The 25,509-nt window shown below is 42.2% G+C and overlaps 1 protein-coding gene across 1 annotated transcript in view; it reads right to left on the reverse strand.

Moving 5' to 3' along the window:
- The window catches only part of GATC (glutamyl-tRNA amidotransferase subunit C), a 95,120-nt gene that overhangs the window by 60,740 nt on the left and 8,871 nt on the right, over window positions 1-25,509 (reverse strand). Inside the window, exon 2 of the mRNA XM_085634604.1 lies at window positions 1,599-1,649. Coding sequence (XP_085490730.1) covers window positions 1,599-1,649 — 51 coding nt within the window. The remainder of the gene's footprint in view (window positions 1-1,598; window positions 1,650-25,509) is intronic.

Below are 25,509 nucleotides of genomic sequence, written 5' to 3' on the forward strand. Positions count from 1 at the left end.
TGGGACAAGTCAGTCACGTGTCAGCACCTAAAACTGTGTCGGGGAGTGGAGGCCAATCACACAAGTTTTTTGTTTGTTTGTTTTGCAGTTTTATATAGCGCGAACTCGAACCTAAGGTTTTGGAGCACTTTACATGAGCACCAGGTACGTTACACAAGGACACATTCATTTTTGTTAGGCACGGGGAGATTACGTGATTTAACCAAAATAACACGATGTTGAGCCGATGCCAAGACTAAACCCAGTTCCCCAGGTACAACGTTGTCAGCTCGGACCTTTTCGGCACATCCTATAAAATGCTGAAGTCATAGCCGCCACATGTCACTGTGACACCATTGCCTCTGAAAACCCTCAGAAGCTTTCACACGTCCGATAAAAGATTGCCTCTTAAAGCAGGGGCTGGGATAGAAGTAGTCACAATCAGGTCAGAATCTTCGAATAACAGGAGTAGATTTCGTCAATAAAAGTCAACATACAACAAACCTTTATTAGCATAAACAAACACATTATTGGGACGGCTTTGCATTTTGTTAATTCAATCATATACAAGTACAGTACAATTCTGACCTGTCCCTGTCTGCCCACGTGATTATGGAGTCAGTAAGATGCTGAATTCCTAACCTACCTGTTTCTAAATAACCCTGTCACCTCCTCCCGCCCTTTATTGCCACTATCCTATCCTCTTCCTCCTCTCACCCCAAATAATGTGGCATAAAAGCCAGGGGAATGATGGAGGCGGAGGGGAATGGCTCTGCCTATGCCCTCACCAGGTACCACCACTGTCAGGCAACTTTTTTCCAAAAATTTGCTTAATTTGAGCTAGTGGTTTCCAATATTCAGCAACGCACTTAGAGCTATTGCCATTGTAAATAACAATGCCTATTATTTATCTGTTTTCCAAACCAACACATAAATAAAAGGCATTTCTGGAGGGGGGTGATTCTTCTGTGAGTTCCCTCGTTGCTCGTGTTGACTTTAACAGTGCTTGTTCTTAATTGTCATGGGTTACATTTTGTTGTTCCTCTGTGACTGGGGTGTGTGGTTTAGTGGCTGCTCTAGCATTGCTTTCCCACTTTGACAAGAGTCACACTTACTTTTATTTGTTTAGTGTTGCGAGCAGTCGCTGGGTCACTGCTAACTTTGCGGTTGCCGTGGCCTGCATACTACATTCGGAGCGGCTTCAGGAGCACTGCATGTTTCTTATTGGAGCAGCTCCAGGAGTGCTGCATGTTTGTTTAGTAGAGTGGTTTTATCACATGCATGCTGTGCTTTGGAGTCAAGTGTATATAGGCGTTGAAAGCATACATTCCACTACACAAATCCACTCCATTCAACGCCACACAATTCCACAACTAACAATTCCAATCCAAACCACATAATTCGACTACACACTGCACACATACACTCCATAACACATAGGTAAAGGACATTGCCATTTACAATGCCAATAGCTCTAACTCAAGTAATTGCGAGACCTATTGCATTTCCAATGCTTGTTTCAATCTAGGTACAGGAAAGATTCCATTTTGTAGACCTACACATTAGATCTTGGCAATGGCTCTGATTTGCAAAGATACATTAAGCTCCTATTTATTTACCTCGAGAGGCTGCATTTGCTCTTTCATTTGCCATGTTGGGTTCTGGGGAATCTGCAATGGACAAAAAACATAGCATGTTAACATGAGCAAACTGAAATATTTTAGTAAAACTAAGCAAAGATGGTTGTGTCTTATTAGGCTTACCATTATTATGTATATATGTACTTCCTCCCGTACAAGAGTGGAATTGAAGTAGTTATAGTATGGCGATGAAGCAGATTGCAATTATATTGTTCAAGTTTGCAGAGTGTTAATGGATATGAAGGATATGTTGAACATGTATGATTGTACTACAGACTTAGGGCCTAATTTATTAGTTTGCGGGAAACCGAACTCCATTGCAACCGTGATGGAGTAACCTTTACGCCAACATAATGGTCCGCCTGCCCAACTGAAATGCAGGCGGACCTTTGGTGTAACGATGGAGGAGTCTATTACGTCTCCACCTTGGTTACACCTCTCCGATGGCCCCAAGGAGTAAGGGCTGTCACGGGTTGACCTGTTTGTCCACCCACCTAATTTAGATGGGTGAACATACAGGTCAGTTTTCACTGCCCGTCACCACCAGGAAAACCCTGGATGTAAGGGGTAGTGAAAACTTCAAAAAGCCCCCTTTGCCACAGGAGATATCTCCCATAGCAAGGGGGAGAATGTATTTTATTTTCAAAAACAAAATCCCGCTTTGGGGCTTTATTTTTTAAAATACAAAAAAACTTGAAAGTTTGACATACGGCTCCGTCAAACTTTCAATGCATTTCCAGAATGCGGTTCACAGAAATTATAGTTATGTCCGCTGGCCTTACGTTCTAAATACGATAGGAAGAGTACCCTTGGGATGGAAGCCGAAAAATACTATGCCATGCCGACGGATAATACTCTGTCAGCCAATATATAAATCAAGGCCTTGGTATAGAAACTCCTACAGTGATTACAGGAAGGCTTAGAAACATATTATCTAAAGGAGCTGAGAAGCTAAAGTTATGTCGGTGTCTACATAGCATTGATACCCAGTTCCAACTCCAGAAAAGGTGGGTATGTTGTAGGCTTGGGCCGGCAGAGTTTGTTGGATGGTAATTTATGTGGGTACCAATGTTTACCACTTGCTGGAGCATACAAAATGGGATTGCCAAGGTACTCCCTTGAGATAATTGACTCTCTTAGGGTATACAGGGTGAGCAGTACACGATTACTCCAGGAGCAGGTACATTCATTGTGACAAGGTAAATGGCAAAGGAAAAGTAACTTAATTAACTGATAAGTAAAAAAAACGAGTAAAACTGTGATATACTCAAAAACATGAGGTAGCGTGACTTTGAAGGCTAACACGGCAGACACGTTTTTCTGGGGCTTCTGTCTCATAGCTGTTTATTGTGCATCAACCTGCTCCATTTAGCATCCCAAGTCAGACTAAAACCGCAGGGCTTCTTAATTATCCTGCTCTCTGTGGTCATAGACCGCCAAGCAACATAAACTTACACCTGAGGCTGTGTGCAGATGGAGAGAAGCAGACACCTAGAACGGCATAAGGCCTGGTTCAGAGAAGAGTGATTTAGCAACTCAGTGAAACCCAACACAGCTGAGAAGGTGTCACTCATCACGTTTTCTGGGTGTCTGGTGGGGGCCTGGAGCCACTAATGGTGGGATGAGGACTGCTGCCTTGTACAGATGCGAGGAGAACGACATCTGAAGGAGTGAAGTGTGTGTAGTGCCAATTAGCACAAGTGCCCATTGCCTAACACTTTGGGAAGTGTGAACAGAGGCATGTAAAGCTATGGTGTGAGAGAGACATCACAGAGTGACCCACCATAGATTCTCGCTAATTCAGTATGAAGTCAATATCCAGAAGAGTGGAAGGTCAAGACGATTTAGTGTTCTACCCTGGAGAGGTCGAACAACTGTGCCGTGCCAAGAAGACAGGCTAGTCTATGGGAGGGGGCTGAGGCATAACTTGGTCCCTGTGAAATGCAGATCCTACAGATGGCTGAGGAAACCTCGAAGCGGACAGATACTGTACTGTTCAATTGGCACATATGGCTAATGATAAACCAAGCCTTATCTCGCATCAGCGTATTACAGACAAGTATGCTAATCCACTGGCAGATTCCCAGCCCCCAGGGAGCAGTATCACATTCAAATAACTCAGATGCGTGTCATCTTGACTTATCTCCAAGACTGATCTCGTCCTTCAGGCGATTCAGTTCATTTGTACTGCCCTCAAGACCAAAATAGGGGCCGTGGGGGTGGACACTGCCCTCTTGCGTAAGGACCATAGAAATACGGTTGAGACAGTAACGGAGTCGCAAGATCGAATATCCAAATTAGAGGACATGGTAAAAAAAACTGAAAACCAGGGTATATCAACTGGCTGCCATCTTAAAGGAACTAACAAACTGGGTTAGAGAAGCGAAAGCTGGGGGCCCCCCTCAACAATCTATGTTTTGTGTGCTTTTCCAAGGGTGTGGAGGGCAACGGCCCAGAGATGTTCTTGGTACAATGGCTGCGGTGACTATACCAGAGGGAAGACTCTCTTCAGGCTTCCTGGTTGAAACAAATCATCAGGCGCTTGCCCTAAGACCTCCATCTGGTGCCTCGGCACAGCTGCTTATAGCATGCATCCTGAACACTAAAGACCGAAACGTGATCCTAAAAACAGACTGTAATAAACTAGCACAGCAACAGCACAAATCATTTCAACATGTGCAAAGCTCCAAGCCATGGGTCTAACATACATGCTCCTCTAGCCTGCTAAGCTCGAAGTCACATTTGCCTGGGACTGGATGGCGGAAATAAAGGACCTCCATAAGCATTGAGGGACAGAGAAAGTAGAGGCTCACCATGGGCACTAGCATGGGACTCATTGTAAGGAATAACGGAGTACACCCAGACGAAGACCTTGCTCCAGGAGCCCCACATACAAACGAGGCCACACTCATCAAGACTCTTAGGTTGTTTTTTGGTTTTACTCACGGTTATGATAGTTGCTGTGTTGTTCAATACAGTGGTCTTAGTCCCTTATAGGGGGACTTGGATTTTAAGCAGAAATACAAACATTACTTCTTTATATCACAATGGAGATAGGGAAAGGATTCATTTCCCAACATAAAATGTAAATGTGCTTTTAAACAAAATTAAAAGGTTGCGGTGGTGCTGCGGAGCGGAAGGTTCTATGGTCTAGATATTGTAATGTTTCAAGTGACCCACTTACTGGGCACTGGATGTGACTATTAAGTCAGATACAGGTTTGGGAAGGTCCAGTATGTAGGCTTTTCCAGGGGAAGGGGGCAAAGGGAGTAGTGATCCTCTGTAGCAAACAATTGAATTTCTAAGGGACTAAAACATTAAAAACTAAAACAACCTTGTTGTCAGGACAGACCAGCAATCTACATTATGGTGACTGGGTCTGTCAGAGGTTCCAAAGTAGCATGCCTAAATGTTTATGCACCACTAACACTGTTCAACACATTCCTGCAGCAATTCAGATAGATAATTTATGGAGGCCCGGCCAGGATTTATAATTGAAGTGGACTTCAATGGGGTGATGGAAATGGAAGCAGGACAGGCATGGCCAGTTGGGCACACATGCCAAGGCTCCAGCCGCCCGGGTGACCTTCACAACAGCATATAGTCTTTGTGAAGTATGGTACTGGCATCACCCACAATTAAAGGGATTTACATTCTTCTCCTGTATCACTGACTGACATGCATAGAACAATAGGGGTGTATATACAAGGGAATGGGATCTTGGACCCCGCATTGGTAAGTGTGATGGTAAATGATGTTATGGCTCTGCACCCTTGTCTGTGGTGACTCAATGTTTGGTGGCTACTTAATGCAGAGCCTGAGGTGGGGGACGAAACAATATTTTCGGTTTCATGTGGAATAAAAGGACTCACCGATGACAGCTTGGGAAGCTTTTAAGCAGGTGATAAGAGGCAAAGCCATCAGTTACGATGCAAAGATGAGGAAAGACAGGTGAGAAGAAATGGCAAGGGTTGAATCTGAAGCACTTAAAGAGCAGTTTAGGACATTGGCTACAAAACTCCTCTATGAGATAGAGCCCTACTCATAATTGCCATGGGCAGCTGCGCATGGCAAGAGCACTGGCTGCTGCAATACCGCCACAGAGTCTCAGCATCCTACAGCACCTAGTCGTCCTGGGAGCTAGTTTAATACATGTGACCAGGGCTTTAAGTGGGCCTGGTCTCACTGGTGCTGAGCACCGGGAGTTTTTTAAAGGGGGCCTCGAAACGGGTCTCTATCGGGCTCTGTTTTGTGCCCTGGCACAGGCGGTCATTTTTTTCCAGACTGCAGTGACAGCAGGCACATCGATGTGCGCATGCTCATACTGCTCACTTCTCACTAGTGGAGAAGTTACGGCATGACGTCATGTCAGGTGAGTGTTGATGGGGAAGGGAAATCCTTTAAAGAGAGACTAACTAGGACGTCAGGCTCTGTGATCAGCGCTTAGCAGCAATAAGCACAGACTAAGGCAGCAGGCAGCCTCTCTCTCTCTCTCTCTGACCACCTTTAACCTCTTGAGTGCCCATGACGAGATGGTCTCGTCATGGGCCGCGGTTGCGCTGTGCCCATGACGAGACTATCTCGTCATGAACCCCGCCCGCTAATGAAAGGGCCGGCACAGGGCGGGGAAAGGGCGGGGCACTCAAGGGGTTAAGCAGCAGAGGAGCAGCTACACATTCAGGCGTCCAGTCCCAAGGCAAATCCAACTCCTGACAGGGCTCCATAGCAGTGGTCTTCAAACTTTTTGATGCTCCCACTGGGGAAAAAAAATCATAAGGGCGCCCTTCAGAATTTTTCACAATTATTCTATTAAAACTGGAAATGTTTAAATATGTCTAGACTTATTTAAACATTGCATTTTTTAAATGGTAACAAAACGTAACTGCAATCACATACATGATTGCTAAACAAACAATTCTGGTCAAGCAGGCCTTACTAATGTGTAAAAGTATCCACAGTGTGATTATTAGAAATGGGGGTGGGGATTTTGAAGCATATTTGGAGTTCCTTCCTTTTTGACACATACTTCCGGCTAGGAAATACATGAGAAAAGATGTTAATGGCCCTTTACAGAGCGGCTTACTGCCGCTCATTTATTTCCTCTTAAAACAAAGAACTATTATCAGCATAATGCTTCTTTTGGCCAGAGCCTGGTGCAGCCCTTGGGATCACTTGAGGTCCCCCTAGAGGGGCCCAGGCCCTAGTTCGAAGACCCCTGGTCCCTAGCCTGCAATAATTTCATCACGATCCAGTGGTCACCAACACGCCCTGTCTCGGTTTCAACTGGAAATGCCTGTGCCCCTCAGTTCTGTCATAATGGCCAGCAGCACAGTGGGTGTAGTCCGGCAGTCCGATGTAATTTAAATATTATATATATTAAAACTCTGGATTAAAATACAAACATATAATATGCCCACTCATATAAAGTACAATAAACTTGTATAATTTTACGTAATGTCTGTCTAATATTTAAAGCAAGTCACACAAATGTTGTTAATTGTTGGTACCAAAAAGGTAATTGAGTTCCTTTCCTAAAACATTATTTCTAGAACATGATGTACATGTAATGACGCAGCTCTGCAACGTTGACATAAGATTGTTTTTGAAACTTGTTATCTATTACTGCACTCTCTATTTGTTCACCTTTTCCCCACTACCACTGACACTTGGGTTTAAAATTCTGTATTTTTACATAAGCTCTGAGCTCAGCATAACACACACTATCCAGGTGGGGGGGAAGCCCATGCCCACGTGGGGGGAAAATGCAGCAAAATCCCTTGTTTCTTGTGTGAGCTGTTTATCCCCATGTTCACATCATATCCTTGGCGATTTCTAGAATGGTAGATACATAAACAGTGCACTTTCTGTAGGTTACAGCCCCGCCAAGTACCACACCTCAGGAGTTAGACTAACACATTTTAGTGTTGGTGTGCGCATCACTGCACTAAAATTAATTCGTCACACATCATAGCTCCTCTGGGGCAGCTGAGAGGCCCTTAACAAGCTGTAGAACAAAACCAGCCAGTGTACCTTCAGCTAGAATTCGAGGTGTTGCTGCTGGATGCCCAGAGCTACAGCTCAATGAGCCAGACTAGATGGGGTAAGCACTACAAAGTGTCACAAGTTGTTAGTAAGCAATCATGAAGCTTCCATGATTTGCGCCAAGATTGGCCTTTCTGGATCACCTGGTCAGCTAGACATTTAGGGCTCAATGCGTAGGCTGTCTCACTAGGAGCAGAAGCACGGAGGCCATGCCAGCAGCCCTAGGGTGACTGGGGCTTGGGCTTAGTGAGACCACAACAGAGAAGCTGCATGCAGAGCGATGATACCAGCAGCAGCAAACAGCAAAGACCAGAGCTGGCCTGAAAGAAGCTGAGAGCTGCAGTGTGAATCACCGCTCAGCTGCAAGACCATCCCCGGAATGTCCGTGTGCAGCATGGTCCTGCCTGACTGCAGCATGCAGTGGTCAGGGCTTTGCTTGATGGGTGTATTTCCATTTTTGCTTAGTACAATATTTATTTGCCAGCAATTAGGGATGTTCAATATTGTATTCTGTAACTTGTTTAATAAGCTCATCAACAACTCAAGAAAATAAGCTCTACCTTAACAGATATCAATGGATCAAGAAGATCTCTCTGATTAAATAGCTGAATTTACCACCATAAAGAAAGGAACACACACTCATAGAAAGCACCAGGGAGTGGATGATGGAAATTATGATATTTTTATTATTATTTTTTTATAAATCATATAATGTAGAGAATTCAATCAGTGAGTTTACAAATAGCTCCTAGACAGAAAATAAATACAACAAGTATGATAATTGATAATGCAAAATACACATAGTAATCGAAAGTGGGCCCCCATAGGGGATTGAAAAGAGTAAATGTACAATTAAATAACAATCAAATAATCAGGCATACAATACATTCATACACAATCAATCTTAAATGGTAAAAACATACATTAACTCTTAATTAAAAGTTAAGAGAAAAAAGGTGAGCAGAGGGAAAATCTCCTCGTAGTGTAAGGGTGTCTAGGGTCAGGCACCACTGGCTCATAGGGGGGGGATACGTCAGAACAAAGGCAGTAGGACACGCCGACGCGCGTTTCGGTGCAATCACCCACTAGAATAGGGTGACACCTTCTTCAGGGCGTTTTCTTTGATGTCAGGGGGCCTGCAGATACGTAACATGTAAAAAGAGGGAAAATTAAGAAGAAAGAAATGGAAGAGGGAGATATATCAAATGTCAGAATAAATTACAACACATGATTGGAGCTTTAAACATTCTAATTAATAGTGCAACAAATTTAAAGTAAATCAAATACTATAATGAAACAACTTAATTCTCAGGTCACAGATAGACCAGACTTTAGGTGGCAAATAGACATTCACATTCGGTACAACATAGGTAAATTGAATATTAAATATTTCGACCAAAGTTCAACAGACAATCTAAATCTGGAAAAACATTATTTTTGCACCTCGTTGGTCATCTTACATGGGGTGGACCACCCATGGGTGAGCCAAAGACAGATCATTACTAATCTCATTTGCCATCGAGCGGCCATCCTCCGGAGATTCCACGTTACCATCTCTACCGTGAATTGAAAACAAACATTTATGCTTGGTATACAGACCCTCCCAAGGTATTACGAAACCGCGTTATCAATATATTTATTGTTTGGGCTATCCATTTTCGTTGCTTAGTCAACACACACTGGTAACTGTTCTGTTTTACTTGGATTTTCTTTAACCCAGTAATCTATTCCGGTTTATGCATTCTCCTCAGCTAACCCCCGGACATCACGGAGCTGACCTCCCCACTCGAGGGGACTTTTCCTAAGGATTTAAGAGCCTTTATTTTTGAGCTCTATATTACACTCGCCTACAGGTAATAATCTTTGTTCCCATTACTATGATCTACTTTCTATCAAGCACTTCACGAACTGTTCAGTCCATCATCTCTTCATTGTTTGATACTTGTTACCGAGCTTATACTGTCCATTTATCAACTGAAATTGATGCTTCGCACGTGTTCCATTGCAGTTGACACCTTCGTCAGCACCATTCAGCCTGTTCTCTTAACCCCACAGGAATTCTCTAGTTAATTATCGCTTTCATCCTATCGTGTGGAACCTGCATGAACTCTGAAGACTTATCCTATGACTCCCTCAGTCGCTCATATTGAAAGGCAAGCTTAATTCCTCCTTTGCCTCTCTACCCTTATTTCAAGAGTGGATCACTAGTAAGTTCCACCGTTGATTTATCTGATTCCACTTTCTAATTGTTTCCACTTTTTAGAACTCCATCGCAAGTGGAACTATCCTTCGCATTTACTGCCATCTACCGCAACCATCACTGAGGTTTCGCCTCTACTTGAGTTGGGTGAGACCCCATAATATACATCTATAATCATTATCAACTCATTATTTTCTCCCTTAGCAGTGATTGTTACCCTATTGTTTGATTCTCTGATTCTGTTGGTGCGTAGTTTTTCAGATCTGTCTTTGGCTCACCCATGGGTGGTCCATCCCATGTAAGATGACCAACGAGGTGCAAAAATATTGTTTTTCCAGATTTAGATTGTCTGTTGAACTTTGGTCGAAATATTTAATATTCAATTTACCTATGTTGTACCGAATGTGAATGTCTATTTGCCACCTAAAGTCTGGTCTATCTGTGACCTGAGAATTAAGTTGTTTCATTATAGTATTTGATTTACTTTAAATTTGTTGCACTATTAATTAGAATGTTTAAAGCTCCAATCACGTGTTGTAATTTATTCTGACATTTGATATATCTCCCTCTTCCATTTCTTTCTTCTTAATTTTCCCTCTTTTTACATGTTACGTATCTGCAGGCCCCCTGACATCAAAGAAAACGCCCTGAAGAAGGTGTCACCCTATTCTAGTGGGTGATTGCACCGAAACGCGCGTCGGCGTGTCCTACTGCCTTTGTTCTGACGTATCCCCCCCCTATGAGCCAGTGGTGCCTGACCCTAGACACCGAGGAGATTTTCCCTCTGCTCACCTTTTTTCTCTTAACTTTTAATTAAGAGTTAATGTATGTTTTTACCATTTAAGATTGATTGTGTATGAATGTATTGTATGCCTGATTATTTGATTGTTATTTAATTGTACATTTACTCTTTTCAATCCCCTATGGGGGCCCACTTTCGATTACTATGTGTATTTTGCATTATCAATTATCATACTTGTTGTATTTATTTTCTGTCTAGGAGCTATTTGTAAACTCACTGATTGAATTCTCTACATTATATGATTTATAAAAAAATAATAATAAAAATATCATAATTTCCATCATCCACTCCCTGGTGCTTTCTATGAGTGTGTGTTCCTTTCTTTATGGTGGTAAATTCAGCTATTTAATCAGAGAGATCTTCTTGATCCATTGATATCTGTTAAGGTAGAGCTTATTTTCTTGAGTTGTTGATGAGCTTATTTTTCCCCTTCGCTCTCCTTATTATCCTAACTGGGGTACCCCTGTTTCTAGTGGACATGTAACTTGTTTAATGTCTGTTGTTTCGTTTAAAAAAGCAGCACGATTTTATTTTGTCAAGAAGACCATTCCCGTGTTTTCAGGTTTGGAAGTGTGACACCCACCTGCCGAAGGAGCGCCAAAGCCATGCCCGTCTGCACCTGACAATTCCTTGGTGTCGAAGCAAACAATGGCAATACCTACAGAACCGGGAGGGGCAGCTGTCACACACAGGCACCATAGGGAGAAAGGGAGAACAACAGAGTGCCCAAGCATTACAACAGGGAACATAGACAACTTTATGGCACCAACACCTCAAGGCGGCCCTCAAGCAACACCAGCCCAGGACCTTAAGAGGCTAAGCAGAATGGAGTGGAATTACAGCGAGGGAGACATCAGGTTGTAACACAACCTAAAGACAGGAAGGGCAAAGTGCAATCCAATGGCCAAATCTCTAAAACCACTCAGAACGTAAGATTATATTATACCCTGAATATGCTTCAAGTGGAAAGTGGGACATTCTCAACAGAGGGAACATCATGAAACGTTGTTCCAACACACCAGGACTGGACAAAATCACCTCTCCTGACAGCGACCGAGTGGCCTTTCTTCCCCCAGAAACTGGAGAGTGAAAAGAGCGCACTTAAGTTAACTTTACCAGTCCTGTGCCAGTAAATGTATGGAGGAGGAACAATATGCAGCTGAAAAAAATGGAGAATAAAAGTGATAGTCCGCACAGTTCCGAAATATCCCGCCTTCCTCATGGAGGAAAATGTTGTCAACAGAAAATCATCGGGCCAAGGAAAGGAAAGCAAAAATTAGTCAAGATATACCACCCGCTCTGTCTTAAGGGGTATCAAAAAAGGAATTTGACCTCCACCGATTACAGAGGGGGAACTAATAACAGCAAACAAAGAGGACAGTCGCAATTGCGTTACAAGGCTGTTAAAACCCACAAACTGGGCATGGCTCCCAAAAGCTCTTAGCTACCGATCCTAGCACACAGTTGCCTGAAAATTTTAGCCATGCAATAAGGTCTCGTCTGAAAATTAGTTCATGAAACATAAGAGATTTAATTGATTCTGAAGCCAAGAAGGTGGCCATCAACGAACTGAAGAAATGTGAGATCACCCTGCAGGAAACCTGGGCACTCCACTTGTCTCCTTGGTCCAACTTCACAGATTGCTATGCTCCAGCAACGGCTCCACAGGCAGGGGGCCATGCCTCTGGCGATGTGTCTCTTTATGTGAAAAAACAAACTAGCAGCAACTGCCATTGTGCTCCTCACAGGGAATGGCCACTACATCTTTCTAAAGATTTTCTTGGCTAAGGCCAGTAAAGTTATGCCTTAGCTCACCCTCATCCTAGGTTGCATCTTTCTCCATCCCGCTAAGAGAATAAGGGAGGCAACCCTGGCCTTGTTCTCCCAAATCAGAAAGACCTATCAGTTTCTTATTCAGATGACATGTGGGTCATAATAGTAGACTTCAATAAAAAGCTAATATGTGCAAAATTGAACAGGACATTTGTGGGCCTTGATGACCACACAAGGGCCATACCGCTGATTGAAAAGCAATTCCAAAGGTGCGATAAACAAGGCAATGCCCTAGTTTCCTTCCTAAAACAGTTAGGTCTGAGAACATTAAGTGCCTCATTACGATGTCGGGCATGCTTCCACTGTAAAATGTGAGGTGTAATTCATCCCTGCACCCCGTGGCAGGCATCTTAAGGTGCCTGCCACAAAATGCAGGGATCAACAAGGGGCCACCAAAAGAGCACCCTTCGGCCTCCAACTGGAGGCCGCACACCAAGGGGGGGCCCTAAAAGTCGAGTTACGACAGCCTTTTGTGTGTCGGAAAGGCCGGCATAGAAAGGCTGTGTAACCCTGGCATAGTAGTCCCTCGGGTGGAAAGAGCCGCCCATGGGATTACTGGCCGCATTCCGATTGGCTGACGGGCTCTCCCATCAGAAGCAAGGCGGAATGACAGTTCGCATTCCTTTCTGACTGACTCCATCGTAATAGGTCAGTCGGAAAGGAATCATTTCCGACCGCATCGTAATTAGGCCCTTAATGGTAAATTCATGTCAGACTCTCCTGCGGCCGACACGCATACGTCCTGCTTCAGGATGGCTACTCTTGATTATATTTGGATGTCTCTGGCTCACTTTCAATGCATAAGCAAGTTTGAAGCCACTCCGACCCTGGCCAGCTACCGCACAATCCTCACGTGCAAATTACTGGTCCCATGCCCTACCCGCACTAAAACAAGACTTTTAGGGAACCAAGAAGACCTTGAGCCCATTAACAAAATAAAGTGGTCAGTGGCAAATCACAACGGGCAAGGGGCAATTGTTGACTGATTTCTGGACATGACTCAGCGAGCAAGCTAAGAAATCACCAAGCCAAGTCCCTGGGGTCTTCTGGCTAACCACCTACGGAAACACCCTGGAAACTTGGAAAGGCTTCAAAAAGGTGAGGCATGCCTAAACTGCAGCAAATAGCAAAAACCAAAGAGCAGCCCTAAAATGAGGCTTAAATAAAGTCCTGAAAAAGCTTAGCTGTGACTGGGGTATAAATGGCTGTGAACCCAGGTGCCCATGATATGGCTAAAATATAGGAAAGTTCTTTATGCCCAAAGGAGGGAAGAGGAAGCCCAAAGATGGACCGAATCACATGAGGTAATAAAATCCAAGAAGCAGAGGAAATTCTGGCTGTGGATTAATAAATGCACCCACTCAATTCGCCAGGTGTCTGTTGCCAACATTGCCCCACTGGAACGTGACTCTTACATTAAAGGCCTGTATGTACACCATCTTGCTGACTGCAGCAAGCTTAAGGCACCTGAAATGGGATCCGATAGGCAACCAGCATCACTAAGCCAGGCCCCTTTGCTAGAGCAGAGTTTTCAGTTTGAAAATTAACTGGGTTTTGAAGCTCTGGCATGTCTATTTGTTATATTAATTTATTAATTATTAATTATTAATTATTTGTCTTGTGTAAGTGTTTATACTAATCAACTCGTTTGTTTTAACAAGAGAGAATTACACGTGGGAACGCATAAGTGTGCTGTTTAATAATAATGTGCGTGTTTACATGTTTAAAGATTGCTGTGTGCTGTTTATTTTTAAGCACAAAACGCTTTTCGAATTAATGCTTTTCTATGTTGCAAGAGCTAGATAATTACATACACATAAGGGTATTAGTGGGGTTAACACTGTTCAATCACTATGCTGTGGTAACGTTGTTTTTGTCTCTTTTAACCCCTTCCATGCTGCGCAGATTCCGCCGCTGTGCTGACGGAATCTTGCGCGGGCGTGGTCATGACGGAACGGTTCCGTCATGAGCACAGCTCAACCGTGGCTCATGACGGAACCGTTCCGTCATGAGCACCGAAGGGGTTAATTAAGATGGTCTATTGTGGCCTATTGTGGCCTAAGTAAAGATGGCCGACATGTAGAGCCTGGCCTCGAGTAGAAAACTGTGACGAGAGAGAGCCTTGCTGAATATGGTCCTGAAGTCAGCTGACCACAGTCCTTGCTTTGCCTGGTTAAAACTTTCCGTGAGGACAGCAGCAGTTTTGGGCGATCTCCAAATGAAATGAAACGTCCTTGGCAGCTTTGGGAAACAAAGGAGCTTTAAAGAAAGACTCTGAACTATGATCTCATTGCCGAGGAGATGTGGAAACTACAAGATACAGATGTATTTTTTGGTTCCTGTTCCGTTATGTTTATTTTGTGATTTTTCCTGAGCGGAGATTTTCAAATGTAGCGATACTACATCCTTTCCTTCTCGCTTTGCTCAGAGGTTTGACGGAAGAAGTCAATACAAAATGTGTCTTTCCTTTGTTTAATTCACTATAAGAATTGTTAGCCTAGAGAGGGTTTTTGCCACTTGCCATTTGCCTTTTGCCGCGTTCCGAATCTGCGTTGGTGAGGATCGTTGCTGAGAGGACTTCGTCTTGAGAGACTTTATCGAGAGACTTGTCCTGACCCGTTCTGACATTTAGCTAGAATAGGTAACTATGAGAAAAATGATTTATTCTGATTGATTTTCTTTGACTAATTTTAGATAAAGCAATATAATTTTGAATATGGTGTTGGTTATTATTTCTTGTCAATTATTGAGTATTATATGTTGATTATTATTGTATAGATTGTTTAGATTATGTTTAAGGGCAGTCTCAATAACTAGATCTTATTGACCTCGATATAGATGCAGGGTGTCTAGGAGTTTTTCTTTCCACAGGTTATTGCTGGTAGAGTATTTGAGCGTATGTTAGTGAAATGGGCCCTAGTGTATGAAGAATGTATGTGCGTGTAACTGTGAGATTACTCTATCCGTGGAAGTAGGAATATTATATACACCCTGATCTCTATCAATTTCCTGGTAGCAGAGTAGGATGGTTATTGATGATTGTCTTGATCTGATTAGATTACATATTGATTATTGATTATTGATGTTGGTATATGTACTAATATTATATGTTGGAGTTGTCATGTTGAGTTATATGTAGTGCTTCTGGAACTTGGAAGCTAGTAGCAGTTCCGTAGTAGGGCAGAGGGAAGTATATGCTGCTCTCGGGAAAGACGGGATTGTTGGTCCTGTATGTATGCAGGAAAATTCACATTGTCTGAGTTCGGAATCAGTGACATTATTGTATGTTACTATTAGAATATATTTCTGGTATATAAGGAGTGTGTATAGTAGTGAAGGTTATCTGTGAAACTCTGGTCTTAAGTCCCAGGGATCCGTAAGGTTCACCGTTAAAGCTTATCGCGGGAGGAGTAATAGGTATTCTCTGAGCTTGTTTGAGGAACTGGGCAGGGGTAAGCTGCTTGGTTAACGTGTGTTATAATTCTGTAGTGGGACAGATTGTTCGCTGTTCTCGGGAAGCAGGATTCTGTGTGTATGCACTATATTTTCTTGTATGAATGTGCGTGAATGCATATACATTTAATTGATTGTAAGACTCTTTGGATAAGTCCTGGAGGAAACAGTTAAGAGATGTATGAAAGTTTGATGGTTCTTGTGAAATAGATTTCTTTTACTATTCTGTGGTTAGCGAAGCAGACAATGGAGATGTTTATATGTTGTAACTAATAGATTTTGTAGAAATTTTGACACGAAGTCTACTGAAAAGATTTTGTAAAGGAGGGGTAGACGAGTGACAGGAGACAGGAGACAAGCGACTGCAGCGACTGCTGACGTCAGGAAGACCGCGCTCTGATTGGATAGTAGATCAGAATAGTGTTCGCGCTGGGATTGGTGCGTTGGTGTGAGCCGCGCAAGGATTGGAAGAGCTATTCTAGTGACGTAGACGCTCCAGGATTGGTGCGTTAGTGTGAGTCGCGCTGTTATTGGTTGAAAATTCGTATTGTATATTTGTAATACGGGAAAAGAGTAGAAGTTTTGGTAAAAGCTAAAATGTATTACCAAGAAGAGAAAAAGAAGAAAACATTCTTTGGAAAAATTAAAAAGTGGTTTAACAAGGATAAAGATGTTAAGACGAGAGAGGGTGAATTGTTACCTCCAACGAAAACACCTGCATCCTACATGGCTGCAAGATATGGGTATCATACCTGTATATGGTTGGAGAATTGGGTTAGGTATACCAAAGAGGATGGTGTTCTAGCATTTCCAGAACATGGTTCATTTAATCTGGCCGTGTTGAGAAATTTACGGGAAAAGATGTTATGTCTAGACCCAAAACCAAGACCTACACAGTTTGAGGCTTTAGTGGAATGGGAAGAGGAAGTACATGAGCGAGAAAAACAGAGATCTGGAGGACAGTACAGGTACATGTTTGGGAGGAGACATGATCGTGAGACTCATCATGATCGAATGAAAAGGTGGCGAGATGCTAGTATGTCAGAGGGATTATATCCGATGAGAACAGTTGAAGGGGGAGCAGAGAGGGTTCCTGAGTCAGATATGAGAAGATATGGAGTTAATGAATATGAGGATGAGGTCTTGAATGACATGATTTACAAAAGACCACCTCCATATAGACCAGAACCAGATGAGAGTACACCAGTTGTTTCTCCGATAAGAGATACAGTTTGTATCATTGAGACAGAAAATGTGACATCTGAATCAAGAAGTGGTAATTCTTTCAGGGAGAGAGGGAATCGAAGTGGTGACGAAAATGCAAGAGAATTAGCCAGAACTACAACAGAGCTGACCGAAAAGATTAGGGAGTTAACGAAGAATCTGGAAGCTGTTACGGTGCCTGTAACCATAGGTCCGGTTATGCCTGTGTTTGACAAGCAGAGGATAGGTGAAAAGGGTTTGGTGATTCCATATGTTGGGAATAATTTGATAAGTTCAGTTGGTCCTTCAGGAGATTCAGGAAAAAGGACAGAAAGTAGTGACCTGAGACAATCCAGACATGACACATGTAGTGAAATATTGGATGCTAGTGAAGCTAGTTGTTCAGGGATGCCAATTTTAGAACCGCAAAAGAGAGTGGTTCCAGTGAGAAAAACTACTGGAATAACAGCTGAAGATTTGAATGATTGGATGAAAGTTCTTCAGAAAAAGGATAACGATTCACAAGCAATTGATGTGGCTAGGTTATGTGTAGAATTAGAAGAGCTTGTTACAGGGACAGTTCCAACAGAAATTCTTAAGAGTCATCATGATGGTGAGTTAATGTTCATGTGCAAAAATATTACCTGGAGAGCGAGAAATACACATGACAGGTTAAGAGCAATAGCGAATGAGCAGGGAGTTGACATTGATAAAGTGAAAGCTTTGCAAAAAACCTACAGGATGGATTTTACAGAAAAGGATATTGAAAATTTGAATGCAACTGGTAGAACAGGACAGATTAAAGAAATGGTTGCATTATTGCGAAGATGGGGAGATGTAGAAAAATGGAAGGATAGGTGGTATAAGAAAAGAGAGGAATCTGAAGATAGAACAACTTATTCAGCATTTCCAGTGAGAGAAAAAGAGAAACCAGTGGATAATTATCCTATGAGAGAAATACCTGGAGGAGGATATGTACATGTTCCATGGACCAGACAGGATATTTTATCATTTACGAATGATTTCCCTCGATTGAGAGAAAAGCCCGTCGAGTGGTATAGGCAGGTAGATAGGTTTGTGAAATTGTCAAAAGTGCTGTGGATTGACCTGAATAGTCTGTTTGATATAATTGTTCCAGCAGACTTGTGGACTGAGTGTAAAATAGTTGTGAGTTGGCCTACTGAGGAATATCCAAGAGATCCAAGAACAGGAGCACCAGATCCAGAAGTAATGAGAAAGTATGATCAGGTGATGGTATACCTGAAGAGTAAAGTACCTGCAAAAGAGACAGACTGGGTAAAAATAGATAGAACACAACAGGAAGCAAAAGAATCAGTTCATGCTTTTTACGAAAGGCTGATACTGGCGTTTAAACAATTCAGTGGAGATGAACACCTGGGTGACAAAGATTTGAGTCATTTTGTATACAGATTTGTATATGGTCTGAGACCTGAAATTGGTGAGAGAATTCGTGAACACACAGTGGATTGGCAGAGTAAGAAAATAGATGAGATTCTGAGACATGCGAAATACTTCAGTGATGAAATTGAAGCAAAACAAAGAAAGCTGAAAGAGAAAGCAATGTGGGCACAAGTAAAAGTTGCAGAAAGACAGGAAGCACAGTTGATGGAACAGGCGAATAATCCAGGAAATAATGCAGGGAATAGACCTAGGTATGCAGGGAAAGGAAAGGGGAATCTTGAGGAAGCAAAGAAGAAGTTTCCTTGTCACAACTGTGGCCAACTGGGACATTGGAGATCGGAATGTACCAATCCACCATTAGCGAGTAATGAGAATAAACCCTTAAATCAACAGGTGCAGAGTGAAGGAAGTAATCAACAGCAGCAACAACAGAAAGTTGTGAGACAGCAGAGTCAAGAGCCAAAACCGCCCTTGCCGCAGAATAGAGGAGCACAAAAGTATAATCAGGATTCAGGATTCTACAATGATGAACAGGTAAACAAACCAAGGCGTTCTAATCAGGTACAACAGTACTTGTTAAAGAATGAAGGGAGTGAATCTGAGGGTGATTATTGACGGTGCCGAAGAGAGGAGGAAGAGTGCATACTTGGTGCAACTCTAGAAATAGACCAGGCAGGACCATTTGTAGATGGGAAAATAAATGAAGAGAGTGTTACTTTTTTGGTAGACACAGGTGCGACGAGATCAACTGTCAGGTCAACAGATGTTAGAAATCTTCCTCTCTCGGATGAAGCAATCCAAGTAGTTGGTGTAGCCAATACACAAATCAGGACACGTCTTACGGAACCAGTAAGAGTACAGATAGGGAAATTTTCAGACATGCACAGATTTATTGTCTGTGACACGAGTCCAGTGAACCTGTTAGGTAGGGACCTGTTGTGCAAGATGAACTGCACAATTTTCTGTACACCGGATGGAATAGCTTTTGAAACACCAGATGAGGATGTTTTGTACCGAGTGACTCTAGAAAATAGGGAAAGTGAGTTAATTGGTGCATTTGCTGTGTTTGATCCAGAGGATTTGCCTCAAGAGCTGAGGGACACAGTGAAAAGGACAGTTTGGGATTTTACTGGAGAGGATGTGGGATTGATGAATAATGTAGATCCAGTAAAAATTGCAGTGAAAGAGGGAATTACATATCCTAACATTCCTCAGTACAAAATGACGCCAGAAATAATTGAAGGAATAACTCCTATAATTGAGAAAATGATTCAGCAGGGAGTCCTGAGAGAACTACTGAGTAGTCCGTGTAATTCACCGATAATGGGGCTAAAGAAGCCTAATGGGAAATTTAGGATCGTACAGGATCTGAGAAAAGTTAATCAAATTGTGGTGGCATGTTGTCCTATCGTGCCAAATCCATCAGTGATCCTGTATCAGATTCCACATGATGCGGAGTGGTATACAGTGATTGATTTGTGTCATGCGTTCTTTTCAATTCCATTGCATCATGACAGCCAGCCGATTTTTGCATTTAGGTTTGGCCAGCGTATTTTAGCATGGTGTCGTATCCCACAGGGGTATACAGAGAGTCCTTCGATATTCAATCAGTTGTTGAAAAAATCGTTGGAGAGTTTGATCATGCCTGAAAACTCAGTACTAGTACAATATATTGATGACCTACTTGTGGCATCAAAGACACGTGAAGCTTGTGAAGTAGATACCATAGCTTTACTGAATCATCTGGCAGATGGAGGGTTAAAGGTATCTCCAGCCAAATTGCAATTTGATCATGCTTGAAAACTCAGTACTAGTACAATATATTGATGACCTACTTGTGGCATCAAAGACACGTGAAGCTTGTGAAGTAGATACCATAGCTTTACTGAATCATCTGGCAGATGGAGGGTTAAAGGTATCTCCAGCCAAATTGCAACTTTGCAAGAAAGAGGTGCATTATCTTGGACACAATATTGAAAAAGGTCTGAGAAAAGTGACTGATGACAGAATCAGAATCATCAGGGAAATGAAAGCCCCAAAGACCCAGAGGGAAGTGAGAATGTTCCTGGGTATGGTGGGTTATTGTCATCAGTGGATAATTAATTTTTCGCTGATAGCAAAGCCACTGATTAAACTGACAAAAAGTGAGATGACAGACCCATTGGAACTAGATGGAGAACAAATGGCAGCATTTGAAGAGCTCAAAAATAGAATGTGTGAGGCTCCAGCTTTAGGTATGCCTGACTACGAGAAGGAGTTTGAATTGTACTGCAGTGAGAGAAATGGATGTGCACTTTCAGTGTTAATTCAGAAGCATGGATTACTGAGAAGGCCTATTGCGTACTTCTCATCGACACTTGACCCTGTAGCTGTGGGTTTACCAGGTTGTCTGAAATCTGTGGCTGCAACATGCAGGAGTCTGGAACAGAGTGAGGGAATCATAATGGGATATCCTGTAAGGGTATTCGTACCTCACAATGTGGCAATTCTTTTGACAAGAAGCAGAACTCAGTACATGTCACATAGTCGGCTGACTAAATATGAGAAAGTGATACTAGGAGCATCGAATGTGACTCTTGAGAGATGTGTAAATGTGAATCCAGCGACACTTTTGCCGGATATTGAAAATGTGGGTGTGAAGACAGAAGATGATCACGATTGTTTGGATGTGCTTGATTACTGTACAAAACCGAGACCAGACATAAGGGATCTTCCCTTGCATGAGAGTGATCATGTGTTGTTTGTGGATGGTTCATGCCTGAGAAATGATGATGGTGTGCTATGTGCAGCATATGCGGTGTGCAAAGTTTCAGAGGTTATGGAAGCATCACCATTGAAAGGAGTGAAGTCTGCACAAGTTGCTGAATTGGTGGCATTGACAAAAGCTTGTGAAATTGGGTAAGATTTGAGAACGACTGTGATGACTGATAGTCAGTATGGATTTGGAGTTGTGCATGATTTTGGCCAGCTTTGGCTACAAAGAGGTTTCTTGACATCGAGTGGAACTCCAATAAAGAATGCTGAAGTGATTGGGAAATTACTTGAGGCGATACAGCTGCCTAAGGAGTTAGCAGTTGTAAAGTGTGCTGCCCATGGACCAGGAGAGGATTTTGTAACGGTTGGAAACCGTTATGCCAATGACATTGCTCAATACTGTGCGAAGTACAATCAGTCTATTAATCGGGAACGAGAGGGTGAAATGTCTTTTTGCTCTGTGATGTTTACTAATGTCTTAGAGACATGGGATGAAGTGAAGCAGTTGCAGGATGAGGCAGGAGAGGAAGAGAAAAAAGATTGGATTAAGGCAGGATGTGCTCCAAGAGAAACAGACCATGTTTGGGTCTATAGGGATGGCAGTCCAGTAATGCCAAACTCCATTTTGTCGTCAATGGCAAGAATGTATCATGGCCAGGGACATTTGGGGAGGGATGCGATGATCAGGTCTTTTAAACAGACTTGGTACAATGCAAAGTTTAGGACAATTGCAGAGAGCATCTGTCAAAGGTGTTTGATTTGTCAGCAATTTAACACTGGGAAAAAGACAGTGGTGAGTCTGGGAACAATAGGCAGAGAAGGAGGTCCTTTTACAAGAATGCAGATTGATTTCATTGAAATGCCCCAAGTGAACAGACTGAGGTATGTTCTAGTGGTAGTTTGTTTGTTTTCAAGATGGGTGGAAGCTTATCCGACTAGGAGAAATGATGGAATAACAGTGGCAAAGTTACTGTTAAGGGAGTTGATTCCTAGGTACGGGTTTCCAGTAACGATTGAGTCTGATAGAGGTGGACACTTCTATAATGAACTCATGAGTTTGATTTGTGAAGCATTAAGCATACAGCAGAAGCTACATTGTGCATACAGACCAGAGGCTTCTGGTGTGGTTGAGCAGATAAACGGCACAAGCAAGAACAGGATTGGTAAAATGTGCTTAGCCACTGGAATGAAATGGCCCGACGTCTTGCCTCTAGTGCTAATGACTATTAGATCTACTCCAGATAGAACTACTGGTTTAAGTCCGCACGAAATAATCATGGGACGTGCAATGCGCCATGCATTTGTACCTGTCAATAAGTTGATGACAATAACTGATGACATGATTTTGGATTACTGTAAAGGCCTGGCTGACGCAGTTCATTCTGTGTTTCACCAGGTTGGAGAAGAAGCTACCACACTTGAGAAGAAGCAAGCCCATGATCTGAGTCCAGGAGACTGGGTGAGGATTAAGGTGCACAGAAGAAGAAATTGCTTGGTTCCAAGGTGGGGAAGGCCAAGACAAGTCATTCTGACTACAACAACTGCAGTAAAGTGTGCTGGTGTGAAAAACTGGATACATGCAAGTCATACTCAGAGTTCCAAACCCAAAAGAGGGAACTGGTAAAGAGTACTTTGAAGAATCGGATTCCAGTGATGATGAAGATACAGAACAAGTGAGAAAAGAAGCCTTTTCTACAACTTCAGGAGAACCATTGTGAGTCTCAGAAAGGAGATCTGATTCTGTAAGAGAGCCTGAAATTTCAAAAAGCAGTGAAGAAAAAAGAAAAGAAAAGAGCAATTCCACAGCGATTACTCCTGAATCAGAAGAGGAGGAGACTGAAGAACCACTTGAGATTATACCTGAAGAAGCAGGGTCAGAAGAAGATAGAGAGGGACAGATTGCGGAAGACCCCCGAGGAGGTGTAGGGAACATTCTTGACAAGCTAGGTGAAGGGACAAGTAGACAGCAAGAAGATTGCGTGTCGGAGACCCGAGGAGGGACAGGAGTAGGGAAGTCTCAAACAGTGGTGAAAGAAACTGTGGAGAAAAAGAAAACTGCTAGAAAACGAAAACAGAAGGCACTTGAAACAGAATTGGATGAGAGTGAGAATGAACAAACAGAGGGTCGAGTTCTGAGAAAGAGAACTTGGATTGGAGAAAGAAATAATAAAGAAATTAGGCCGAAAATGGTGATAAAAGGAGATCGTTAGCCTAACAACAGAGTAAAGAGATTGAGATACAGAGTAATAAGAGCAAATACATCAAAAGCTGAACAAGTGAATGAAGTATCGAGTCAAAATGAAGTAAAAAGAAAGGAGCAAGAAGAATCAAGAGAACCTGAGGAAATAAAAAGAATAAGAAGACCCAACCAAAAGTACAGATCACCGGAATGGTCTTATGTGGCACTGTCTGAAGAAGGAGAAGAAGAAACAGTGACTCGAGATAATCCGGAGGGGATCTTGAGAAAAGTGGTTGAGGAAAAAGAAGGAACTGTTGGAATCTTAAGTTATCCTGACTGACATTGGAGAAGAGTCAGATGATGTACAAGATGTTGTTGATGATCTGATACAATTTGATGTTACTGAAGAAGAAGGAGTGAAAACTGATGAATATCCGAATTGAGTGAACTGAGAAATCACTTGGAGAAAAAGTGAAAGGAGAAAGTCTGAAATTTAGTTGTCTGAAGTAATCCAAAGTTGGGAAATTACAGTAGTGGAGTAGTAGAGGCTAAGTCAAAAGACAAGGTCAAAGTAGTAAAATGGCTAACATAGAGGATAATCAAAGTAGATGTGCCTTCTTAAGAAGATGGTGTAGAATGTGCTGCTGCTGTACTGGATTATTAATGCTACTATGGGGAGTTTTAGTTTTATTAGTTACTTTTAAAGTTACATTTGAGATGCATACAGAAAATATGACAGATATGGAGAAGAATTTGCAAAAAGTAGTTCCGATTAGAATTAGTAATACTTACATACACAAAGATAGGTCAATTAATAATTTTTCTAGTAATGTTTTTTCGAAGTTGTTATACGAATATGTGAAAACAATGGAAGTTAGGGATTGCTACGTTTGTATGCAATTACCTGCATCCGTTTTAGAGGGTGTTACTTATCATCATTTGGCAGCTACATATGGTATTTCATGTAGCATATTAAGTAGTGTTTTCTATTTGTTAGGGAAGATAGATTATAAGATGTCTAACAGAGATAGTATTTTTGGGCATTTGCCAATGAACAAAGAGCTGAATCCAGCTAAAGAAGCTAACACTTTTGGTGAAATTTTTATTGAAGAGAAAGGATTAACATTAGATTACATTTTTAAGAATAATTTAACTTGCAGTCTGAAAGAAGAGGAAAAAGCTTTCCTGGATATGGTAGAGGAAAGGAGATTGAACATGCATGAGAAAGCAGGGAAACATGAAGTAAGTGAGACAATTTGGGACATTGAGATGGGAAAAGAATTGAGAAATGGGGCTAGTCCAACTTTAGCTCTAGATGCACCACAGAAGGGTAAGTTATGCATTACAAGGAGGAAATCCCAATATGACACATATTTTGTTGGGACTAGTGAGTGCCATGATACATACTTCATTGCAACATGTTGGGGTTTCAGAGGTGGAGAAGATACAGTTTTCCCAGGAGTGTACTATGTTTGTGGGAACAAGGCTTATTACAAGTTGCCTGACCATTGGTATGGCACGTGTTATGTGGGCCTGGTCTTTCCAAAGATTTTCCATATAGATAAAATAAGAGATGTAGAACATATTAATTTCCTAATGCGTTTCAAGAGAGAAACCTGGTCTGAAATTGTGGGTGATATTTTTGGGGATTTAATTCTAGCAGTGGGAATTTCTTTAAATGCTTATGGAATTCGGAAACTGTCAACAGTGGTGGATCGCTTATCGACAAATACCGCTGGAGGGTTTCTTTTAGTGAATACGGAATTAAGTGCCGTACGTGCCATGTCAATGCAAAATCGACTTGCCCTTGATATTCTATTGGCCAAGGAGGGTGGAGTTTGTGGAATGCTGAAAGTTCAACATTGTTGCACTTACATTCCAGACGAAAGCAAAGACCTGAAGGTCTATATCAAAAATATTACTGATTTGCATGAAGAATTAGTACCACTTGAAGCTGAGAGTTTATGGACTAAAATAGCTAATAAGGTGATAGCTGTTAAAG

Source organism: Triturus cristatus, chromosome 11 (genome assembly GCF_964204655.1).
Source record: "Triturus cristatus chromosome 11, aTriCri1.1, whole genome shotgun sequence".
NCBI lineage: Eukaryota > Metazoa > Chordata > Amphibia > Caudata > Salamandridae > Triturus > Triturus cristatus.